The following is a 22,570-nucleotide window of genomic DNA, read 5'->3' as shown; positions in this document are numbered from 1 at the left end:
TGTGCAAAGTGGTTTTTTCCTCAGCCAGCCCAATGGTATGAGAATGATTTCTCAGAGCAAAAGATTGAGTTGTACTGTTGAAAACGTGTGGTGAATCACAGCCATAAAGCTTTGAAAATAGATGCAGAGACTAGCCAAGCAGCTTTGCAGACTTCACACCGGTTGAAGGAACTTGCCCCAAGTATTCAGACAATACATGTGTTTTGCATGTTAATTGAAGCTGACTGGTATCCAGACTGCAGGGGTGTTAATCTTCTCTGAAGTGATATGTAATGCTATTTAAAAAAAAAAAAAAATCAACAGCATAAAAGCAAGCCCTCTAGCTAAGGAGATAAATATTTGTACACAGATACTGTTTTATTTATAACAGAGAAGAGAATGCTTGGAGCGGTTACTCAGAAATTTTACATTTCAAGAACACGCTGAAAACAGCTTCGCTTTTCCCTGTTATTCAGTTGGATGCAGAGCGGCTTTGGGTCTTTGAGCTGTGCATCTTTGAGGGACAGGGTTCAGTTGCTCAGTTTCTAGTCATTTGCTTTCTAACTCCCCGAATCCTATGATTGCTAGTTCCTCAGGGAGAAACGCTAAAGAGCGGAAGCAGGGCTGCAGAGCGGCATACTCATCGGATAACCTCTCGCCTTCACTGGGGACCCAGCCTGCCTGCTTTACACAACCATATTGCTCTGCTGAATTCAGTGGGATTATCTGTAGATACTCTCAGGGTATTTTGTGATGGATGCATATGGATATTTTCTTGGAAGGGCAGTGCGGTAGGCTGTGTTCTGGAATTGGCCCTTTTCCAAGACTTTACACCTACTTGAGCTCCCTCTGTGATCAGAGGAAGTTAAAATACATAGCATTGCTCAGGACTAGGATTTTCCTTGGGCAGTTAAGAGATTCATTCCGAGGACTAAAATGTGAAATAAGTGAACAGAACAAAGGCTCTCAGACTTTTCCCATAATACTTGGCACATATTCACAAAGAATTTACAGGCTGGAGGAACAGTTTCCCTAGAAATCTCATTAAGAAAGGCATTAACTGTATCTTAATATAATTAAACAACTAGATTTAGAGCTAATATTGTGTGACTAACCAGTTCTTTGTAATTGCTGTGCTGATGACCGTAATCTGAGAAACTTTTGGCTGACCTACAGCATGGCTTGCTTGTGGCATGTGCCATGGTCTTAAGACAGCTTAATATTAGAAATGGTTAACACCTACCTTCTGGCCTGGGATCTCCTTCTGCAGAGGAATTGGCTGCTTCTCCTATAACTAGTGCCATGGGCTTCAGCGGAACTAGGTCTGGTTGATCTTTGCAAATTTTCAGTTCTAAATTTGAAAGGAAAAGGGGTGGGGGGGGGGGGAGGAGAAACAATAGGTTTTGATCAGTCTATAATGAACTTTTTAAAACAGAAGAGAACATGCTTTGGTTGAAAAAAGTGTTTTGTTCATACAAATAGACAGTTACAGTAAAAGCAAAGGAAGTTATGAACCGGGTTCCTTAAATTGATTATGATAATTACATCAGTATGTTTCTTTCAGTCAGTAGCCTGGCAGACTCAGCATTTTCCTGTGAAACAGTGCAAGTGACTGAACCCTACTCACTTGCTGCACTGACTAGTCTGTGGGGTAAAGAAAGGACGTCAGCATCTTGCCCTCTGCCTCCGTTGCTTTTATTCAAGCTCCTAAAAATAAAACATGTTAGAAGTTCGTGGTGATGTTTTTATTTCAGTCAGAATGGCTTGGTGAATTTGATTGAACGCCGGAATTATTTCAGCCACCCTGAAACAGACTTTTTGAGCTAATAAATTTGCCTGGATGCCCTTCAGTGGGACAGCCCGGCCTTAACTTTATCGTCACATTTAGGACTAGTTAAAAAAAAAATGGAGATACATGAAATGCAAAGACAAACTATCACTGGGCTCCTATTTAGTAAAGGTAACTGACAGCTGCTGCTGTGACTCAATGAATCAGAAATAGTTATACATAATAGATGGTAAGACAAAGACAATATAATTTTTTTTCACATGAGAGCGGCGGATCGTGTGACAAGGTTTTATTATAACAACTGTACTTCTGTTTTTCCAAATGATTGATGTACTCAGTACTCTGCATAATCTTCTTTGATGATGAATGTTGGTGCCATGAAGCAACTGTTACTCACTGTGCTATTATTGAACATGAATTTTGAATGGCTTGTGGCATAGAGCTGCCGGCTATCTAAATCAATGAAACAAAAGTCAGGAAGAGCCAAAGATAATGTTCCTTCTGTGGCATTGACTCCTGTGGCTTGTGTACAAACAGTGTTTCTGGTAACTAGTTAAGGGGTCACATCCCTGGACTCCCCATACACGAGATGAAGGAAGGAGGAGGCATGTGAACCAACACTTACTGTTTGGACATGAGAGTTGTTTGTGGGTTTTTTTCCTCTTCCTTCTTGCATTGGCAAGGAAAGCTGGGAGTGGGTTGGGGGGATCAATGTTTTGGCTCTAGGGAGGAGGTGAGTTTGTGTTCCATGTGTGCTGCCTGAGGCTGGAATCAACATAAAAGGTGGGGGCACACCTTTTCTAGCTCTGCTTATCAAACACAATGTGTTGCTGCTCGCACCTGGTGGTGCAGTTGCATGGAAGAGGGAAATGGAAGCACCAAGCCATGTTTCTTCTTCCATGGGGCTGAGGCTGCTCCATGGATTCCCTCAGCTGGGTCCCAGAATTGGTTGAATGTTTTCCACCTAGTTTACAGAGATGAAAAGAACTGTGTTCAGTGTATTTGTACACCCACTGACCTTCCCATCTCCATTCTGACATCAGGAATGAGGTGTTGAACGATACTTTTGGGCTTTTGACTGCCGACAAGCAGATGAATCAATCCTCCTGGAGATGAAGGGTCTGCTTCTTGCACAAGTTTCTTTGTAAAGCTAAATATGTAGCTTTGTAGTATGTAAAGCTAAATACGTAAAGTTGTAAATATGTGTCAGCAGTACCACTGTCAGTAGGAGTGTTTTTTACGTGACCTAGCCAGAGGAAGAATTAATATTTTTTTATAATTTTTGTTCTCCACAGCCTTGCTGTTTATGTGGGGAAAGGGGGGAAAGGAAACCCAGCTGGGAAGAGATGTTGGTGCAGTGCACATGGGCAGATGAACTGCTCCTCAGCTCTGCCATGAAATACATGAAATACAGCCCCATGGAGACCTGATTTCTCTTGATAGCACTGCTGCCCCAGTGAGCACCACGGGAATACAGATACTCACTTTATTTTAAGAACTTCATGCACAAGTCTACTGTAAGAGGCTGGGTTCCCACTGAGGTTGACAAAGCAGGAGCAGGCACATATGTTGGGCTGTAGCTCTGAATTACATTGTGGGAAAGGTTATATTTCTTCATGGACTATAGAAATAGCTAAGGAAGAGTAGTCTCCTAAATTGAAGACAAATTTTAGATGACATGACTGCTTCTCCATTTTTGCATCTTGAACTGGACAAATGAACAACTTGTGATTACTGCTACACTGTTAAATGTGCATTTGAATATTTATTTAACTGCTGTTTAACAAGGATGAAGACATTCTTAAAAATGTTTAACTTGTCAAGTATTTATCCCATTGTCTGTTTAAAGGAATTACAATTTTCTTCTCCTATATGTAAGCAGTATAATCTTGTATTGTTTAAAATACTTAGATTTTACTCTTCACTTTTACATTTTCTTCTCTTTCTTCCATTTTATGTTTTTCTAATTTGCCACAGAAAGTAGAGTAAAGGAGAGGAAAAGACAAGAAAATTGCAGAAATATATTGTCTTTGACACAGGAGATATTTTCTGCATAAATTTTTGTTTTCAGAAAGTCTATTTATGCCCCAAATAATAATAATAACCTGATAAAAAAACTTCCATGAATTCTGTTTAATATAGATGGAATAGTCTAAGCGTGACCTCTTGACCTAATGAAAATTGTAACCTTGTAGAGTATTTCTGCAATATTTTTAAATATACTCTTAATAGAATTTTGCATTTATGTACAACAGTCATCATAACTGGCTGACATTTGTCAAAAGGTACTACTCAAGAAGTTACTTCCTTTCTTACGGCTGGAATGAAAATGCCCTCTCTTAGTTTCTGTGTTAAATTTCAATTGATTTCTCTTTTAACTTATTTCGGTATCAGTAGGGAATGGGCATAACTCACTGTATTATTTGAGCCTAAATATGACGTTTGTCTGGAATCATTGTGACTGATCTTTGAAAAGCGATTTTTTTCTTGGTTTCTAGTATATGGCTTGAAGAACCTTGTAGGCTTCCAAAATTTTTCACCTGCCAATCATGTATGCTAGGTCTCATGTTGGATCCGGTTTTGAACTGATGCCTACTCTCAAACCTATTTCTTTTTTTTTACTAATCAGATTTCTGTTTTCCTTTTCTCTAGATTGCGGTCCTTGGTAAAGCAGTTAGAAAGAGGGGAAGCTTCCGTTGTAGACCTAAAGAAGAATTTGGAATATGCTGCGACTGTTCTTGAGTCAGTATACATTGATGAAACTAGGTGAGTTAAGTACAGATGTCAGCACTCTTATATGTAGTACCAATGACACAAAATTGTAATTTACACATCATTTGGGAAGGCTGTTTTAGCCAATATTTATTACTCACAGACAATATGTTTTTAATCATTAAAATTTTGTATTCTGCATAGCACAGATCTTCAATCCTTAGTCTAAAAGCTTCTTTAAATTTCCTGGAGCAGGGGAGGAGATCAAAAGCAATCATGAATTTAATATATATTCTCTTGGAGAAATATTTTCATAATAATTGTGTCCCACTTTTTCTGAAAGTTCCTAAATTCCTGCTCCTGCATTACTTTCAAATAGTGTTAAATCTTTTACTTGTATCAAGTCTTTGAAACAAAAAAAATTTGTTACTCCAGCTCATGATAGAGCTAGAGTGGTAAAACATTGCAGAGGAGTTCCCCTCTCTGTTCTGTGCCATTTCCCCAGTGCTAAATGCACTTGTGGAGTCACCTCAGATGACCAGAATGGGAAAGGAGAAGACTGTACGATACTAACTGGGTAGTTAGACATGACCATAAATGAGCTCTGAAGGGCAGAAAGGTCAGGAATATTGACAAGCTGAAGGTGAAAAGTCAGTGGGTGATTGTGTAGTTGTGCTTCAGAAGGCTGATACTTCTGGCTTGTTGGCCTACCAGTGAGTTTCATAATCCGATATTTAATTATGTGAAAGAACAGACAATCTGTTGAAGACTTTAACAGTTGTGTTCCATTAGGGCTGACAAACCAAAGACTTTTAACAACTGCTTAAATTAGAATATATGTGAGTTTCTTTTTAGTTAACAATGTTGCAGTGCTCTTCAAGGGACTCTGCTTACTCGGTTTTTTCCTCCCCCTTCTAGGCGTTTACTGGACACAGAAGATGAGCTCAGTGACATTCAGTCCGACTCTGTGCCCTCGGAGGTCCGGGACTGGTTGGCTTCTACCTTCACACGGCAGATGGGGATGATGCTCAAAAGGACAGAGGAAAAACCCCGGTTCAGGAGTATTGTCCATGCAGTACAAGCTGGAATATTTGTGGAAAGGTAAAGGAGCATGTAATTACTTTGTTCTAGTAGCTGCCGAGGCACCACAAATTGTGCCTGTAGTATGTGATGACACAAAGACAGGAGGTGGAGGAGAATACCTTAGGCCAGAAGACCTCAAATAACTAGGAGATGACTTTATTGAAGACTATTATGCGTCTAATGATGTTTCTACACAGAGCTGGATAGCACCTTAAAACCTGGGCTTAAGCAACAGCTTGAACTGGTCTGTTCTTGCCATAATACAGATGTAATAGCACAGCTGGAATAATTTTGACAGAGAATATGCACCTCTGCATAGCCCAAGGTCAGAAGTGACAGCTTTTAAAATTCAGTCCATCCAGACCAAGCCCTCCCTTGCCTCTGTTGGACTCTGTGGTCTAGTACTCCTCATGAAGTACTACTAAGAAACAGAAGAAAATCCTGTATCATGGTGTTACTGGAATGAACTATAGAGCAAGAGTGACGTGAAAAGCCTGGAGCTCAGGGAGGATTTCAAAAGACACATGGATTCCTCTCAGCCTTCTCTGTTGTGATTTGCATTAGAACCTACTGCTAAAACTCATTTTACTTTCTGAACCCTTTAAAACATGTAGTCATTTCAATTCGTACTCACTTCCAATCTTACCTTTTCTTCTCAAGTGACCACTCTTCACTGGCATTCTTCCTTCAGGCTGGAAGGAGGGCTGGCACATGTGAAGCTGTCAGAAGGCTTTAGGCAGCGGCAAAAATGGCAGGTGCCAGGTCTGTGCAGCAAAACTCAAGGCAGGAATGGAAAAGCAGAGCACCTTTTGCTGTTCATCAGAATGGCAGTGAGAGCCTACAAGCCCTCTGTGCTGGGCACAGCAGTGGACCACAGCCCTCAGAGACACACGGAAGCCTCCACTGGCATGTCTATGGCCTGTGTAGTTATCTGTGTACCAAAGTTACCGTACATGTGTTAAGAGTGGCAGCAAACTGTTATGAGGTGGAACCTGTCATTTCTCCTGTATTTGACAGGGTATTTGTGAATGAACCCTCCCTCTCAGTGGGGGCCTTGCTTCAACAAGGAGGTAAATGAGCTGTAGAGAGCTGGCTGCAGGGGGCTGTTTTCCAGCTGATCTGGATCATGTGGCCCAAAGGAGGAAGCGTTTAGATATGATACGGCATCAGAGGAGGATGGTGGCTCTCCTGAGCTCAGGGAGAGGGTCACTGCTTAAACTGTCACTTAGGAGAAGGCTATGGGTCTCCTTGCTGGATTGAAGAGGGGGTAAGAAATTCTGTAATTTGGGGAGTGGGTGAATGTAATTATGCAAAAGGGGCTGCCTTTTCTCTGGTCTGAGCGCAGAACGTGGCAAATCAAAAGGGAACTGAAGGGAGACTTGACACAGGATCACTTCAGATGGGAAAAGAGAGCTTTCCATCATCCCCTTTTAGTCCTACGTTGCCTAAGTGGAATTAAGAGCGACCTGTGGAAAGGCATTTTAGCTTTAGCAGTGTTTCTGCCTTCACCAAGCCTGCTAAACACAGTGTGGCCTGAAAACAAGTTTAAAATCTGGTACATACTTCAGTGCTTTGTTTAGTGTGGTTGCAGATGTTGATATTGCCTTATTCTTTCTCTCTATCCCTCAAACACTCATACACAGCGGACAAAATATTTTATACCTATCTTAAAAAAATGCAGAAAAAGTAACAGCTGTACCGAACTGGAGTTGATTCGTTGCAGACAACAAATGATTTCTGAAGCATGTTCAGAATTGGCTTGCATGTGGACCAGCAAGGACTAAGGGAGCTGAAAGAGCAGTATGGTCATCTGCAGTGGAAAACAGGGAGCATCTTGTTTATTTGAGTGTAACCTTTCCCTCTGATGAAGACCTGATATTGGCATGTTCTCTGTGATGTCTTGCCAGGAAACCAAGCCATGAGATACTGGGGATTGTGTAGTCTCAAGTTAGGCTATACAATAAGAATATTTTAGAGCATATTGTGCAGGTTAGGAATAAGAAGGAAGAAAAAAAAACACATTCTGTTTAGGGTTTCCTGGGCTAAATAAGGTCTCCTGTAATGGTCTGTTGCTTTATGACTTTTGTTTGTTTTGATTTGTTTATTTATCCGTTGCCTTACCTGTTTTATTTTGCTAGAATGTACAGACGGACTTCAAATATGGTCGGTTTGAGCTACCCACCAGCTGTAATCGGCGTGCTAAAGGTAATCCAAATAAAAAGGTGTTGGGGGTGTTGCTATACAAAGCATCAAGACAACACTGTGATATTTGACTTGGTAAGGGGGTCTTAGCACTTGCCCTTTCCTTCCTTCTGACATTTAGTTTAGTTCACATACATTAATCATTACTGGCCTAAGGGAATATCCTTTGAATAAAGGAAAGAATAGAGTTCAAGGCTGTGGCCATTTTCAGGTTGTGAAGGTTACAGCTCTGTTCTAGATTATAGTGATTAAACTGGGGACTTAGTAACATGCTGGAATCAATCACAACCTCCCACAGGGAAGAAAGAAAATACAGATGGAGAGAGGTGGAGAAGGAAAAGGATCAGTTGCTGTGAGAGAAGGGAGTTTCTTGTATTGCTTGGCTTCAGGTTTTCAAAGCGACAAAACCAGTTTAGGAATAATAACCCTTTTATGAGTTTTGAGGTTTCAGAGGAAAATGAATTAGAAGTAGTTGGGGGGTGAGGGCGGGGGGTGTGGAGGTGGGAAGGAAGATTCAATCCATGGGACAATTGCAAAGTTCTTGACTTAGGCAGGAATTATGAAGACCACAAATACAAGTTAGCGACCAACTGCCTACACAGCAGCTTTGCAGATGACATGTTGCATGTGGTTCAGCCATGCCATGCAATGGTGAGAAAGTGATATGGTGGGGCAATACACACGGACATTATGTGTAAAGCTCACGAAACAATTCTACTGCTCTACTCCACACTGGGAAGACCTACAGGTAGGATACTGAATCATTTATTTATTTATTTATTTTTGATAGTACATGAAAAGGTGTGGAGGAACTGCAGAAGGTCCATTGAATGCAAGAAGAATGACCAAACATGCTTTTCACGTACAAAATGAAAGCATCCATCCAGACCTTCTTTCGAGTGCAGGTTGACAAGCGTTAGCTTCACTCCTGCAAATTAGATCTTTGTTCGTTTAGAACTAAACCCCATAGCAAGCTCATGAGAGGACTTCCTTATAATGGTACCTCTTCTCCTGGGTAACAATACTCTTCTCAGTGGTAACAATACAAATCCAAAACCCATTAGCTACTCTCAGCTGACTTAAGCCTACAGAATCCCTCTCCTCTTTCAATGTTTTCAAATGATTACATGTCATCAAGAGAACTGATCATATCAGTAAGTTAAGACACGTGAATAAGCACGAAGTCCTTGACTAGTTTTGCCCAGAGTGAAATAATGCTCGCTTGGCCACTGTGTACTCTAGGATGTATTTTTTTTTCCAAAACTCTGGAGAATATGTCTTTGCCTGGATAGCCTTGGGTTTGGTAGTGGATGTGATTGAAATGGGAGTTACTTGTTTTGAAGAACTCTTCTGTCTTTGAAATACTACTTCATCTGAAATTTCCCAGTCGCATCTCCTGAATGGAAAATGGTCCATTTTGTGGCTTACTTCAGTCCAGTAAAGCCACATGAGAAAACTTGACAACTCGCCAACTGCTTGGTGTGCTCTGTAAAACAAGCTTATGGTTTAAGCATGCCAAAGGGTGTAGGAGTGTACCATACACATCTCTTCAGCTGTTCTGGATTGCCATAACCAACTTCCCCCTTAATGCCCTGTTAATAAGGACAAGGATTGAGATGACATGGAGTCAAAACTAGCTTATTTTTGAGCTATGTGCTCTCCTTTTTGCTGCCGTGGCTGACAGGACATGTGCACTGAGTAACCCAAAGCTGTGGAATCAGCTTGGCAAAAGGAAGTTGGTTTTAATAAAACAATTAAATACTGCATCTTCTGCAAAAAATGCAGATGGAATGGTAGCGGTGCAAGTCCTAGGTATATAATCTCTCTTGCTTTTTCAGTGGATGAGGAGTTAGGCAGTTTTTTAATTTGATTGCCCAGCAGTTATGTCTCTCTCTGTCTCTCTTGGATACTGGTTTTTCTAGTGCAGTAGCCTAATTGCCTTTCTGCATCCCATGGGTGTGATGATGCAAGACCTGTTGCCACAAAAGGGGTGATGAGCCTTGTGTCTCCTTGGAGTGGTGGCTATGCATACCATGCATCTAAACATGTTTGAAGAAGTCGGTATGTTAATTTACCCAGTAATTTGTGGTGATCTGCTGTTGAGCAGTGTAGCTCTACAGGCAGAACTTGACATTAGCTAAGCTGCTGTAGTAGTTCCCTGCTTTGGAAGTGAATTTTTCAGCCTTTTTCGATGTCTGTGCTGTCATGGCAATATTTTCTGGGCTAGCTAATATAGAGGTAATGAACGCAGAACCTGTAGTTACTTGCAGTGACTGTAGTACAGACTTTGTGTCTGTGGCTAGAAAAATGCCAGGCCTGCCAGTAACACTGAGCAGAATAACATGTATCCCTGCATCTGCTCGTTGGCTTAGAAACCCAATCAAGTGTTGGAGGTTAAGGTCAGAGAGAAAGGCAGGAAATGGAGTATTTAGGAAGAACTGGTGTTTCCCTTCATGTTTAGGTTCCCCCAAGCAGTGGGGCAATGACCAAGTAATAAGGCCACAGGGCTGAGCAGGAAGACACCTTGGATCTCATTGCAGTGACACCCTAGTGTGTATATGTCTATGCATTAGAGCAGCTTTTGACTACAGGACTTTTTGAGGCTACAGGGCCAGTGACCTAGAGACATGTGTAGCACAGAAAATTTCCCATCCCTTGCTTCTGCTGCTCTCCTTAGGGAGAAGAAACAGTTTTTCTCCCCCATCACAAGACATCCATAAAGTTCTGCCTCTCTAGATCTCTTCCCAATAGAGGGGTCACTTCTGTGTTAGGTTTGTGGTTTTTTGAAGGTCATAAAATCCACTGATTTTCAAAGCATAACTGGTGTTGCTGCAAGCCTCTGAGCAGTTTGTGACACTTTCATGATTCTGTTAAGAGGCTTTTTTCCCCTGGTTGTTCAGGGTATAATGCTGCTGTCATTACTGTCAATAGCAAAACTTGTGTTGACTTGACAAGAGCAGGGATTTCTCCCTTGGTATAATCTAAATGGCTGTACTGTGAAACTTGCCATCTATGTTGTTAACTGTTACTGTGTACGAAAGAACAGTTCAGATGTACTGTTGTGCAGTTTCACGATTTGGCAAATGTTATCTGCTGCAAGAACACAACATAAACTCCAGGAGAAATATATCAAGCAACAACCCCCATGTATTTCTACAAGCTAAGATTGCCTTTACAGTGAATGAAATTTCGGCATAGTGAAGACATTCTTTTCAAGGCCAGAGGACAAAAATATTCTATGCATGCCAGTGTTAAATTAATTTGCTTCATTGACTGAGATAGCTGATTACAAAATAGAAACACTCGAACCCCAGGAAAATAGTTAAAATTTATTCAAGTACTGAAAAATTATTTAGTTTATTTTATTACATATTACTTAAATATTAAAAATTAATGACATATTATTATTTAATTATTTAAAATGGATGCTCTGGGCATTCTTTTTCTTGCCCATTTTCTAAGTTTGTTCAAGAGCTTTAAACATGTTTTCTTGGTGGAAATTTTTCCTCTCATTGATTTTCCTCTCCAACACCTACTGAAAGTGTTGAAAAGCTGCAGTTTATGGTTACCCTTCTGTGACTTGGGCCACATATCATCTCCAGAGAAGCTGGACCCTGCCTTCAGTGTGTGGGCTCCACACGGTTTGTAATACCAACTGCTGAGCGAGCGATTTACTGGGATAGGTGAAAGGGGAGCTAAATCTTCAGCATCCTTGATAGTCACTCCCTATCAGCCTCTCTATGGACCATACTTCCATAAGGGGCATACTCAGCTCTTGTGTAATCAACATGGTGCTAGTAGCAAGGCTGTCAGGATCAGCCTGTGATGGAGAGAACCGGTACCAAAGACACTGATCTCATGCAGAATGTCAAAAACCTATAGCTGTGCTGCCATATGGGTGACTGACCACACCTCGTGGTTAAAGGTCACTGTCCTTTGCGTTTGACTTGAAGTTAGTCCTTTCGTGGAACATGAGCACGGCAGCAAACAGCAAAGGTGGATTGGGCTTTAAGAACTTGGTAGATCATTGTAATTTAACGGTTTTGTTCTTGCTAAAACCAGGCGGCTGGACTGTAATCTTTAACAGTATTCAACACTGGTCTAGCCAACCTCCATTTCTTGTGTTGAGAGCAGTTGTGCATGTGTGTGTGTGCAATGTAGTCATCTTTCATGGTCAAAGTGCCACAAGGAGCTGGGAGGTAACCTGCCACAGAGTTTGAAAGTGGAGAGAAATGTCAGTGTACAGATGTCAATGTGTAATCTGTGGTTTAAGGATTGGAGAAATCCGTCTGGGAAATTCCTCAAAGTTGTCAGCAAGCAAGAGAGATGGAGAGCTGGCCCTGTGCCAGATGCAGCTGCCTGGTTGATGTGTATTTTATTCTTGTAGCCCTAAGTCCTTCTGCACCTTTCTTCTTTGTTGCTAGGAAGAGGAAAAGTTCAATAGGATTTCAGGAAGATCCAGTTCTGAGATGGAGGAGCTTTACCTTGCTAGATAATGAGTGCTGTCAGCTCTCATGGCCTTTCCTTAGAGTTGAGATTTGAACTCAGCCTTCTGCAAGAAGGTTTATACCTTATACTTTAGCTTATCAAGGAGCTGGGAAGTGAACTTTCCCTCCTTGCTCTCTTGACTGACCACCCTGCAGCATGAATATCTAATTTACAGATGATTGGAACTTTCCCAACTGTAATTAGATATTTTCTCTTCTGTTATCAAGGTTGTTTTTTCTATCATTGTTAACACTTAATGTAACATTACTGTGATTTTCTCCTGCTCTGTAGTTTTCTGAAAGCCCCACTGCACTCGCTTATCTTTAAAAAACAACAAAAAAAAAAAAACCAAAAAAAGGAAAATGTCTTTGGGCAATGTAAGCTGCAATCATCACAGTTCAGGATTAATCTTAAAATCAAAAGGAACTAAGTTGCTTTTTGGGTTTAGCAAGACCATTCTCCTAAGCAGTTATTTTGGTTGATTGAACAGGAAATGGTAAAAATATGACCATAGGTGCCTTTTTTTTTTTTTTTTTTAACGGCAAGAAACATATCACTTTATTGTGTTTGAAGCATGAGCAAAGCCTTGGAGTGCTTTGCACCACAATATAAAGTCATTAGAACTCTATAGCAACAGCAAAAGCCAAAGGCTTTGATATAATTCAAAAGCATATCTTTTTTATTCCTGTTTCCTTCCAAGTGAATTATTTTTTTTCATAGACATAGCACATGGGTAGGGGACAAAGGAGGGTGAAATCAGCCCCAATAGGACCACCCCAATGTTTCAGCTACTAAAGCAAACCAAGATTCTCATCGTTGTGGATTCAGACTTTGCCAGTAAATTCTGGTGTGGAGAATTGCCACCTTTAGAAGAAACAAACAGCATACGTGTTCATAGTGGAAGCTTCTTAAGTACAAGTCATACAATGCTGATGAGTAAATTAAGACTGTGCAATGGTTAAATGGGATTGGAGAAGTTAAAAAAAAAAAAGCTCTATGCTTACATCACCACTCTAATTCTCAGTTTGTAGATGTAAATTGTTAGCAATTGAGTATTAATTAAATGTCTTTTCTACCCACTCTTGCAGAATGTAGACAAGTGGTCCTTTGATGTATTTGCACTAAATGATGCCAGTGGGGATCACGCGCTGAAATTCATTTTCTATGAACTTCTCACACGCTATGATCTGATCAACCGTTTCAAGGTCAGTAGTTAAAAGAAGAGTCTCTTCTTCTGTCTTGGATTTTGTTCAACTTCCCTCTCCTCCTGCTTTGTTCCATTCAAAATGCAATTTTAGCCCTTTTGAAAGTCTTCATGGACACTGTGCTTTCCCCAGTAAACAAGACCAACTGTTATTGAAATGGTCCTTTGAACTGCAATGGGACGCCATGAAGTAGACTTCCAAACAGGCTTTGTTATGAAAACTATGGTAAATCTTACATTTGATTCACACATACTTTGTGGGAACGGTGGTGTCATTCTCCTGAGATTCACAGGACTCTCAAGCGTGCAGGCAAAAAAGAAGAGCTTGACTTCAGATTCAAATTGATGAAAAGAAGCATGGCCAATGGGTTGAAGGAGGCAATTTTTCCCCTGTTCTCTGCTCCGGTGAGACCCCAGCTGGAGTACTACATCCAGCTCTGGAGTCCTCAGCACAACAAAGGCATGGACGTGTGGGAGCAGGTCCAGAGGAGGGCCACCAAAATGATCAGGGGCATGGATGTGAAAAGAGTCTGAGAGGGTTGGGCTTGTTCAGTGTGGAGGAAAGAAGACTCCAGGGAGACCTTGCTGTGGCCTTTCAGTCCTTCAAGGGGGTCTGTAAAGAAAGATGGAGAGAAACTTTTGCCTGTTGCACTAGGACAAGGGGTAAATGGTTTTAAAGTAAAGGAGGGTAGACTTGGGCTAGTTATAAGGAAGACAATTTTGATGATGAGGGTGCTGAAGCACTGGCACAGGTTGTGCAGAGATGGTAGGTGCCCCATCCCTGGAAGCGTTCAAGGTCAGACTGGACAGGGCTCCAGGCAGCCTGAGCTAGTTGAAGATTCCTTGCTCATTGCTGGATGGTTGGACTAGATGAACTTTCAAGGTGCCTCCCAACCCAAACCATGAAACTATTCTCTAATTCCGTAATCATGACAGAGGTTTGCAGATGCAAATGCCATGTATGTTTTCCTCCAACTTTGAGCATGTTTTCCTCCAACTTTGAGCAAGCTTAAATTTGGACAGCAGAAACACTGCTCTCAGATCTTGAACGTTCTCCCCACCGAGATCCTCTGCTGTCCCTTTTGCTATTGACACATGCACTCCCCAGGGTCCCCACTGACATTGGTTGGCAAGGGTTTGCAGATCTCTGGCTGCTGTACTCCTTGAGGACCTGCCTGTGCCCAATGATAAATGTTTGAAGAAGGTCACTGGTCAGAACTGCATCCTCCCCTGCTGCTCCTCTAGCTATGGACATCTGAACGTTTAGGGTATTTGCCATTTGAGTAGATGAAACTGGAGAACCCATGTTGCCAATTCCCTCTGTTGAGCCTGCATAGTCTTCTGTCTAGAAATCCCCTGAACTGCATTTTCTCATATGTGTGCAGTTCTACTCTTGGAGTCAGAAAAGCACGGCAATCCCATAGGATGGGCAGGCTGGATTTTACTGTGAAGGTCTGATAAATGATACTCCTTCTGGTAGAGTATCCCAGACTTCCTATATGATGTGTTTTGTTAGAAAATCTTGACTGTGAATGCTAAAGCAGAGATCTATTCCAGTGGGTTGTGAGGGGAACAGACAGATGCTTGTGGCCTAATTAGAAATATTTCTCCAGGGGCAATCAATCAAGTGCGCTCTGTTACTTTTAGTACTGTATGTGTCTTCCAGACAGCATCTGGTAGTATACTTGCGTGTATTTATGTGTGGGAATGATTCATCCATATTGTAATTAGGGATGGGAAAGCCAGTTTCAGGAAATAACCTGGATTCACTCCCTCTGTTGAGTGCCTGTTTCAGATGCGTTAGCGTATTATTTATTTGTGAAGTACAAACTGCTCTTTGGGACCTCTTATCAAAATGCTCCCCTCTGAATGCTAGCAGTTACAGGTGATTATTTAGTTTGTAATTCTGTGCTGTTTTCCTCAGATCCCCATTTCTGCCCTGGTGTCCTTTGTGGAAGCTCTGGAGGTTGGCTACAGCAAACACAAAAACCCTTATCACAACCTAATGCACGCCGCAGATGTGACACAGACGGTCCATTACCTCCTTTTCAAGACAGGCGTAGTGGTAAGTCTAGGACTTGGCATCATGAATGTATAAAGAGATTACAACAGTTTTAACTCAATAAGGAGATTATGATTATCCACAGTAGAACCCGTTTGCACTATAGACAAACTTAATTTCATATGACTCTGCTCATGAAAGTAGAGACGTGGGATTATATAGAAATAGAAAACAGGTGAAGGTGACAATAACTTTTTTTAACAGTGGTCTAAAAGAGGATGAATGAGAAACCCAAGCTCAGGTTTTGACTCTGCTACAGGTCTCCTGGGAGATTCTGCCAACTCACTTCTGTTGGAATTCACTTCCCTGATGTGAAGAAGCAATTGTCTCAGCTTTCTTGTCACTTCAGGGAGCAAGGCAGTACCTCCAAAGGCCAGTTCCTTCCACTTATCTGAGGATGGCAGGAGCCATGCTCTGGAGGTGCTGAGCTTCATCCAGTCTCCACAGCAAGAGCAGCTGAACTGGCTTCCATAGAAACCTGCTGACAGCAATGACAGGAATGGGTCTTACACACAAAGACGTAGCGCACACTATGTTCCCACACTGGCTGTCAAGACAAACAACAGAAATAGTCTGAAGATGGACTAAAGAAATTGAAGGCAGACAGATTCTAGAGTGGTGCTGAGCCATTAGACTTTGTTTTCAGCTATGGCCCAGAAAGTTGCCTGAGGCTCTTACTGCAGCTCCTGCCTTCTTGAACGCTCCCCAGTTGTTGGAAGCTCCCTAACTGGGAAGTGTTGGAAGAGAAGGCTGAAGGAAACCCATGGTTACATGTGACTCAGCCCAACCAAATTCCCCCACTGTGCCCAGTGCCGCGAGTAATTTAGATGGGCTGTGGGAAATCACCATCAAAGCTGGCAGTCAGCATCCCTGGTGGTAATACTTGTGTCTTCCTCTGTATGTTGATGACACCTTTTTCTGTGCAGCTGGGTGAGGAAGCTGAAGAAATGCCACTGCCAGCGTGTACTGTGTGTGGTGGAGCACAGGGCAGAGAGGGGTGAGCTGATGAGGCATCGCGCAGCTCCTGCTGTGTCTTTGGGGCCGCTTTCAGGACGTAATTGAACCGTGCTTAGTCAGGAGCAAGCTTTTGTGCCTGTGGTCTGCCTTTCTGCAGTGCCTTGACTGCCACAGTAATGTTGCTTTCAGTTCTGAGGCCAGAGCTGGGTGCTCTCCCCTGAGGACTCAGCATGCTCCGGTGCCTCGGGTGAACGTGTGCCGGGTCTGCCGTGTGGAACGTGGGCTGCAGGTGTGAGTTGTAGCGTTTGCCAAAGACCGATGTGGAAGGAGGCAGGGCCTGCCTGTCTCTGGTGCCCGATTCTGCTTGAAGTTGTGTCAGTTGCTCCTGACTGCGTGTGAAGCAAAGAGGAGTTAGGTCAGGTTTGCAGCTTGTACAGACACATAGACAAAGCTTCCCGTGGGCCTGCAATGCAGATGGCAGTGTCTTTCCTGCCCTGGGGAGGCCAGGATGGGACACAGGAGCGTGCATGCCCTCTCAAAAGTGCTAAAAGAAGAGTGTAGAGCTTTTTTGTTTATGAAGCTGATTTTTATTGTGTGGTTTGTTTGGGTTTTTTTTTAAATCGGATTTTATTGGGTTTATTTTTTTGTTGTTTGTTGTCCAATCTTGGCCAAAATTCTTTGTGTCAGAACTGAAGTTGCCTGCTTCTCCATGGGAGGAGCTGTCTGTCCATCTTGAATGTTCCCAGGGATGGATGGGGCATCTGCCTTCTGTGCTGACGGGTTGTTGTTCTGTGCACGCTGCCAGGGTGGGTCTGGCTTCATGTTCACCCCCCTGTATTTGGTACCTGAGGCGAGAGCTGGCTGAGGACAGCCACCCCCCACTGTCCTGCTCATCCTCAGACTGCAAAAATGCCACCTGCAGGCCCCAGTAACCTGGGTGGTGCTCCAGGGGAGTCCAACAGTCTCTGGTGGTCCTGGGTCATTATGGGTGGTCCTCGGTGGTCCTGGGTCATCCTTGGCGATCCTCGGTGGTTCTGGCTCGTCCTTGGTAGTCCTCAATGGTCCTGGGTCAGCCTCGGTGTTCTTTCTCAGAGTTCTTTCTGTGATACTGTCAAGAATTAGAGGATACTGTTTCCTGCAGCAGACATGTAAACCTGCAGAAGTGCGAGACTTTTGTCACATCTGTTTGTACCAAAGGGAAGTGAGATCCTCCTCTCCTCTAGACTAATCATCATGAGCTCTGCAAATGATAACTTCTTTTGAATAAAAGACCATAAACTCTGGGGAAGGAAAAAAGCTAATTATTGCTCTCTTTGCTTTGTAGCATTTTCTTGGAAATGCATCCATTTGTTTTGTTAGAATGGAAGACTGCTCCTTCCTCTTTCTTCCTGTAGGCATCGATATGCATCAATCCTTTTGTTTACATGCCAATGACTTGCCTTAGTAGCTACTTCTTCATATTTACTGTATGTTTGTGAAAGAGAATCATGCCTCATTACCCTTTCTTGTTTCCACCCTAGAAGCCAATACTTGTTCTTTCATGCCTTCTTCCCCCTCTATCCCGCACCCCCTATCAATGCAGAAAGTTGAAGGTTTGGTTCTGGATTGTTTTTATCAACCCTTTAGAAATGAAAAACATTCACATTTCCTCATTCTTTTCACCTGTGACAGTGTCCTGCTGCTTTCTCAATAGCTCATGATGAATTTGTTCTTTAAAGCTAGCTCTCTGTTCCCAAAATGAAGTCCATCACAGACTAGTAAATGGTAATATCACTGCTTTGATGGAGATGGCATCCGTTCTCTGCGGGCTCTTTGCCATCTTGTTTGCAGCCTTGCAAGGTTGTAGCAGATAAAAGGGACTAAAAGGTTGCAATTACTTACCTGCTATTTCCCTCCTGTTAGTCACAAGCCTATTTTGACTTTGTGCTACTTACACTGATTTATTTATTACCCACTATTCACAACGGTAATCCCAGTCTGTGTTCTGAGTGGTCTTCTGCAAATGCTGTTATGATATTTAATATCTCTCCTCAGGTGTATTACACCCTATTTGAAAAGCGCCATTTACCCAAACTTGTTCAGCCAGTGATGGTTTGGTAGCGCATGCAAGTTAGCACTTTTCCTGTGCATGCCTTAAGGGGTAGAGGACCTCAGGCGCAGAGCTCGCAGCCTTACTGATGTTTTAAGATTTGGGTCATAACATGCTGTTGGAGTGGGACTTGTCAGATGGTGCCCTGAAGGTCTGAAGTGGATGCATCAGACTAGCTGAGCATGCCCCGTGGTAGTTCTGCGTGCATAATGTAGGTTTGCTCTGCCTGTTCCTGAGCGCTTTTGCCTGATTATTTTTCTGTCATTCACACGCTCACCTTTTGGGAAATGGCAGAACATGGTTGAGGAATGGAAGTCCAGATCTAGACTTGTATCTTGGAAACCCTAGTTCCATTTCTTTTCCATTGCAGTTGCCAGACGCTGTTGCTAGAATGTTGAAATCATGTTCTTTATCAGCTGTAAAGCATTCCTTATTCACAAGTCATGCCTGGAAACAGAAACATCACAGATTTCTCCACCATTAGTGCTGTCCATTCCTGTCCTGGACCAACTGTGTAGAAATGAGAAAATAATTTGGTTTGTGTGTCTGCTCATTTCTTGATCTTTCACACACCACACCCACCCCGAAAATTCAAGAGCTGCCTTGATTATGGTCAGTGGCATTGTGCGAAATATCACTGGCCAATATTTTCAAACCGCATCTTTAATGTAAGGAGATCGTTTATACCGAGACTTGCTTAATTCATAATTGGTTGCGCAGAGGTGGCTGTGAATGGCAGGAGAAAGCTAGACAGGTCGCTGTGTACAGACCCCCCGTTACCTGTGCTTCCCCTGCACTGTGGTTAACAGGCCAGTGATGGTCCCTGAGCTGTAGTAGTTGTCTAGAATAGATTTATGAAACCATATTGCCTTTACTGGGCTTTGAATTAAAAGGCAGTTTGTACATGAATGTCTGTCAAGACGTTTGCAGCTTGACAGTGAACTGTTACAAAAATATTTGGCAGCCACTGTGGTAAAGGTTTTCTCTAAATTTAGTATGTTTAAGCATTTCATACAAATATTTACAGCATCTATAGTACCCAGAACCTTTGTCTCTGATGCTCTTGATGTTAACAGCCCTCCTTGTGTGCTGCCAGTGGAAACCCAGATGTAAAATGATTGATTGACTCTGAGAAAAATGATTAAAAGCCTCTGAATCATTTAGAAATCTAAGTTAGAAGCGAGTTAAGCATTGAAAAATAAGGCTTCGACTAGGCAATTAGGAAAAAAAAAACCCCTCAGGACTTTCTCCAATGTGTCTATAAATGGTAAATAAATAGCAAGAAGTACATCTTGTGAGGTTTTGTGCCCCTTTTTCCTTATGATTCAGTCATTGCTGAAGACTGGAACGGAAGGATTAGAAGCTCTGTAGGAAGGACGGGCAGGGGAAGGGAGGAGGGGGCTTCACCCTCTAGGTCAGCAGCCAGCTCAAATGCATGGAGCTCCATCTGGGGCTGGATGGGGAGCGACAGGTGACATTATAGTGGGGGTCTGCTACAGGCCGTTCAACCAGGAAGACTGAGCAGGCGAAGCCCTCTATAGACAGGTACAAGCCACATGATGTTCATGAGCCCTGGTCCTCATGGGGGACTTCAGCCACCCCGATATTTGTTGGAGAGGACAACACAGCAGGGCTCAGGCAATTCAGGACATTCTTGGACTGTGTTGACAATAACTTCCAAGTGATGGAGGAGCCAGTGAAGAGAGGTGCCATGCTGAACCTTGTTCTCACCAACATGGAGGGGCTGGTGGGGAATGTGAAGCTTAAGGGCAGCCTTGGCTGCAGTGACCACAAAATGGTGGTGTTCAAAATCCTTAGGGCAGCAAGGAGGGCACACAGCCAGATCACTGCCCTGGACTTCAGGAAAGCAGATTCTGGCCTCTTCAGGGATCTGCTTGGTAGAGTAGCATGAGAGCCCTGGCACGAAGAGGCACCAAGAAAGATGGTTAACATTCAAGGATCACCTCCTCCAAGCTCAGCTCATGGGGGAGCCCCTGTGAACCTCATGAAGTTCAACGAGGCCAAGTGCAAGGTCCTGCATCTGGGTTGGGGCAAGCCCTGCTATCAATACAGGCTGGGTGGAGAATGGGTTGAGAGCTCCCCTGAGGAGAAGGACTTGAGGGTGCTGGTGGATGAAAAGCTCAACATGACCCAACAATGTGCACTCGTAGCCAGAGGGCCAACCCTATCCTGGGCTGTATCAAAACAAATGTGGCCAGCAGGTCGAGGGAGGGGATTCTCCCCCTCTCTTCCACTGTGGTGAGACCCCACGTGGAGTACTGCGTTCAGCTCTGGAGCCACCAACATAAAAAGGACATGGACCTGTTGGAACGAGTCCATAGGAGGGCCATGAAGATGACCAGAAGGCTGGAGCTCCTCTCCTATGCAGACAGGCTGAGAGAGTTGGGGTTGTTCAGCCTGGAGAAGAGAAGGCTCTGGGGAGACCTACTGCAGCATTTCGATGCTTAAAGGGGGCTTATAAGAAAGACGAGGACAAACTTTTCAGCAGGGCCTGTTGAGATAGGACAAGGGGTACATGGCTTTAACCAAAAAAGGATAGATTTAGATTGGATATTAGGAAGACATTCTTTACTGTGAGGGTGGTGAGGCACTGGCACAGGCTGCCCAGAGAAGCTGTGGGTGCCCCATCCCTGGCAGTGTTCAAGGCCAGGCTGGATGGATGGGGCTTGGAGCAACCTGGGCTAGCGGACGGTGTCCCTGCCCATGGCAGGGGGGGTGGAACTAGATGACCGTTAAGGTCCTTTCTAACCCAAACCATTCTATGGTTCTATGGTTCTATGACTTTTAGCTACTGGAAGTTAGTGACGTTCTTCTGTATTTGAGGCTCTGCTACAAAGGTCAGCTGAGCTGAAAGTACATACCGTGGTGGAACATGTGTACCTGCACATGTGTCATCAAGTTCCACTTGAAGAACCTTGATTGTCTTGAGGTTTTCCCCTCTCTCTTCCTCACACAGTGCTTTTTAAGAAGGGCACATGTTTCCCCTTGCTCTGCCTTAAGCCTTACTAGCTCCTGAAAACATTTTGCTGAAGCTCAGTTTATTTGGATGAAGCTTCAGGAAAAACACTGGTTTGGCTTTTGTGCATCAACCGCAGAAGTTTGCTTACAACAGCTGGCAGGCTGCAGGGGAAAGGCAATGATGTGCGGCATTGACTGTCAGCAGGGGATAACTTGCCTTAAAGGACAAAAGCTTTAATGCCTGGGAAAATGACGGTTTATCTGATTGCTCTTAATCTCTTTTCAGCACTGGCTGACAGAGCTGGAGATCTTCGCTATGATCTTTGCAGCTGCCATCCATGACTATGAACACACTGGAACCACCAACAACTTTCATATCCAGACACGGTGAGGCCATTGTAAATCACGATGAAGGGCTGGGAAATGGAGGGAGGAACCTTTGGGGAATAATGGCACAGCCACCTAGGAAAGCACAGGAGCTTTTGCTTTGAAGTGTTACAGGAGGAAAGTTCACTGCCTTAGGTTGCATTTAGTTTTGTCTTGCTCAGCCATTTACAGTGGAATGCATGCATTCTAGCTTCCTGAGCATGATTTCATATTAATAATCAGGAAAAAGGAAGGTCCCAAAATGTTTCTGTGTAAAGCTGCCAAAGACAAGTTGCTGTACAGGGTGTCGTATTTTGATGGAGTTACAGTTTTGGAGGAGCTACTATAATTCAACAGTTTTTTTCTCATTGAATTTGAAGAATCAGATATCAACTACATAGGTTAAGAACTTAACAATACCTGTATTTATCGGTGAACACCAATGCTACATGTACTATTTTCACTTGAGTGGAAAAGCACACCTGCAGCCAAAGTGTATGTTTACCGCTACCTGTTCAGGGACATCATTTTTTAGAGCTTTGTAAATTGCTAGATAGCAACTAGCTGTTCCCAGACTAGACCGAACCGCTGTATTTTTTTGAACTCAGAATCTTCTATAAGGCTTCTGGGTTGGTGGAAGAGAGAAGAAGATGAAGATGG

General features: G+C 43.1%; 1 protein-coding gene across 3 annotated transcripts in view; it reads left to right on the top strand.

Annotated features, from left to right (window-relative positions):
* PDE1C (phosphodiesterase 1C) overlaps nucleotides 1–22,570 on the top strand; it is a 296,676-nt gene that overhangs the window by 223,824 nt on the left and 50,282 nt on the right. For all 3 annotated transcript variants that reach the window (XM_037386207.1, XM_037386208.1, XM_037386209.1), the window contains 6 exons: nucleotides 4,421–4,534; nucleotides 5,399–5,581; nucleotides 7,702–7,768; nucleotides 13,342–13,458; nucleotides 15,382–15,522; nucleotides 21,831–21,931. In XM_037386207.1, coding sequence (XP_037242104.1) covers nucleotides 4,421–4,534; nucleotides 5,399–5,581; nucleotides 7,702–7,768; nucleotides 13,342–13,458; nucleotides 15,382–15,522; nucleotides 21,831–21,931 — 723 coding nt within the window. The remainder of the gene's footprint in view (nucleotides 1–4,420; nucleotides 4,535–5,398; nucleotides 5,582–7,701; nucleotides 7,769–13,341; nucleotides 13,459–15,381; nucleotides 15,523–21,830; nucleotides 21,932–22,570) is intronic.

Source organism: Falco rusticolus, chromosome 4, assembly GCF_015220075.1.
Source record: "Falco rusticolus isolate bFalRus1 chromosome 4, bFalRus1.pri, whole genome shotgun sequence".
NCBI classification, from domain to species: Eukaryota; Metazoa; Chordata; class Aves; order Falconiformes; family Falconidae; genus Falco; species Falco rusticolus.
This window is presented reverse-complemented; position numbering and strand designations above follow the sequence as displayed.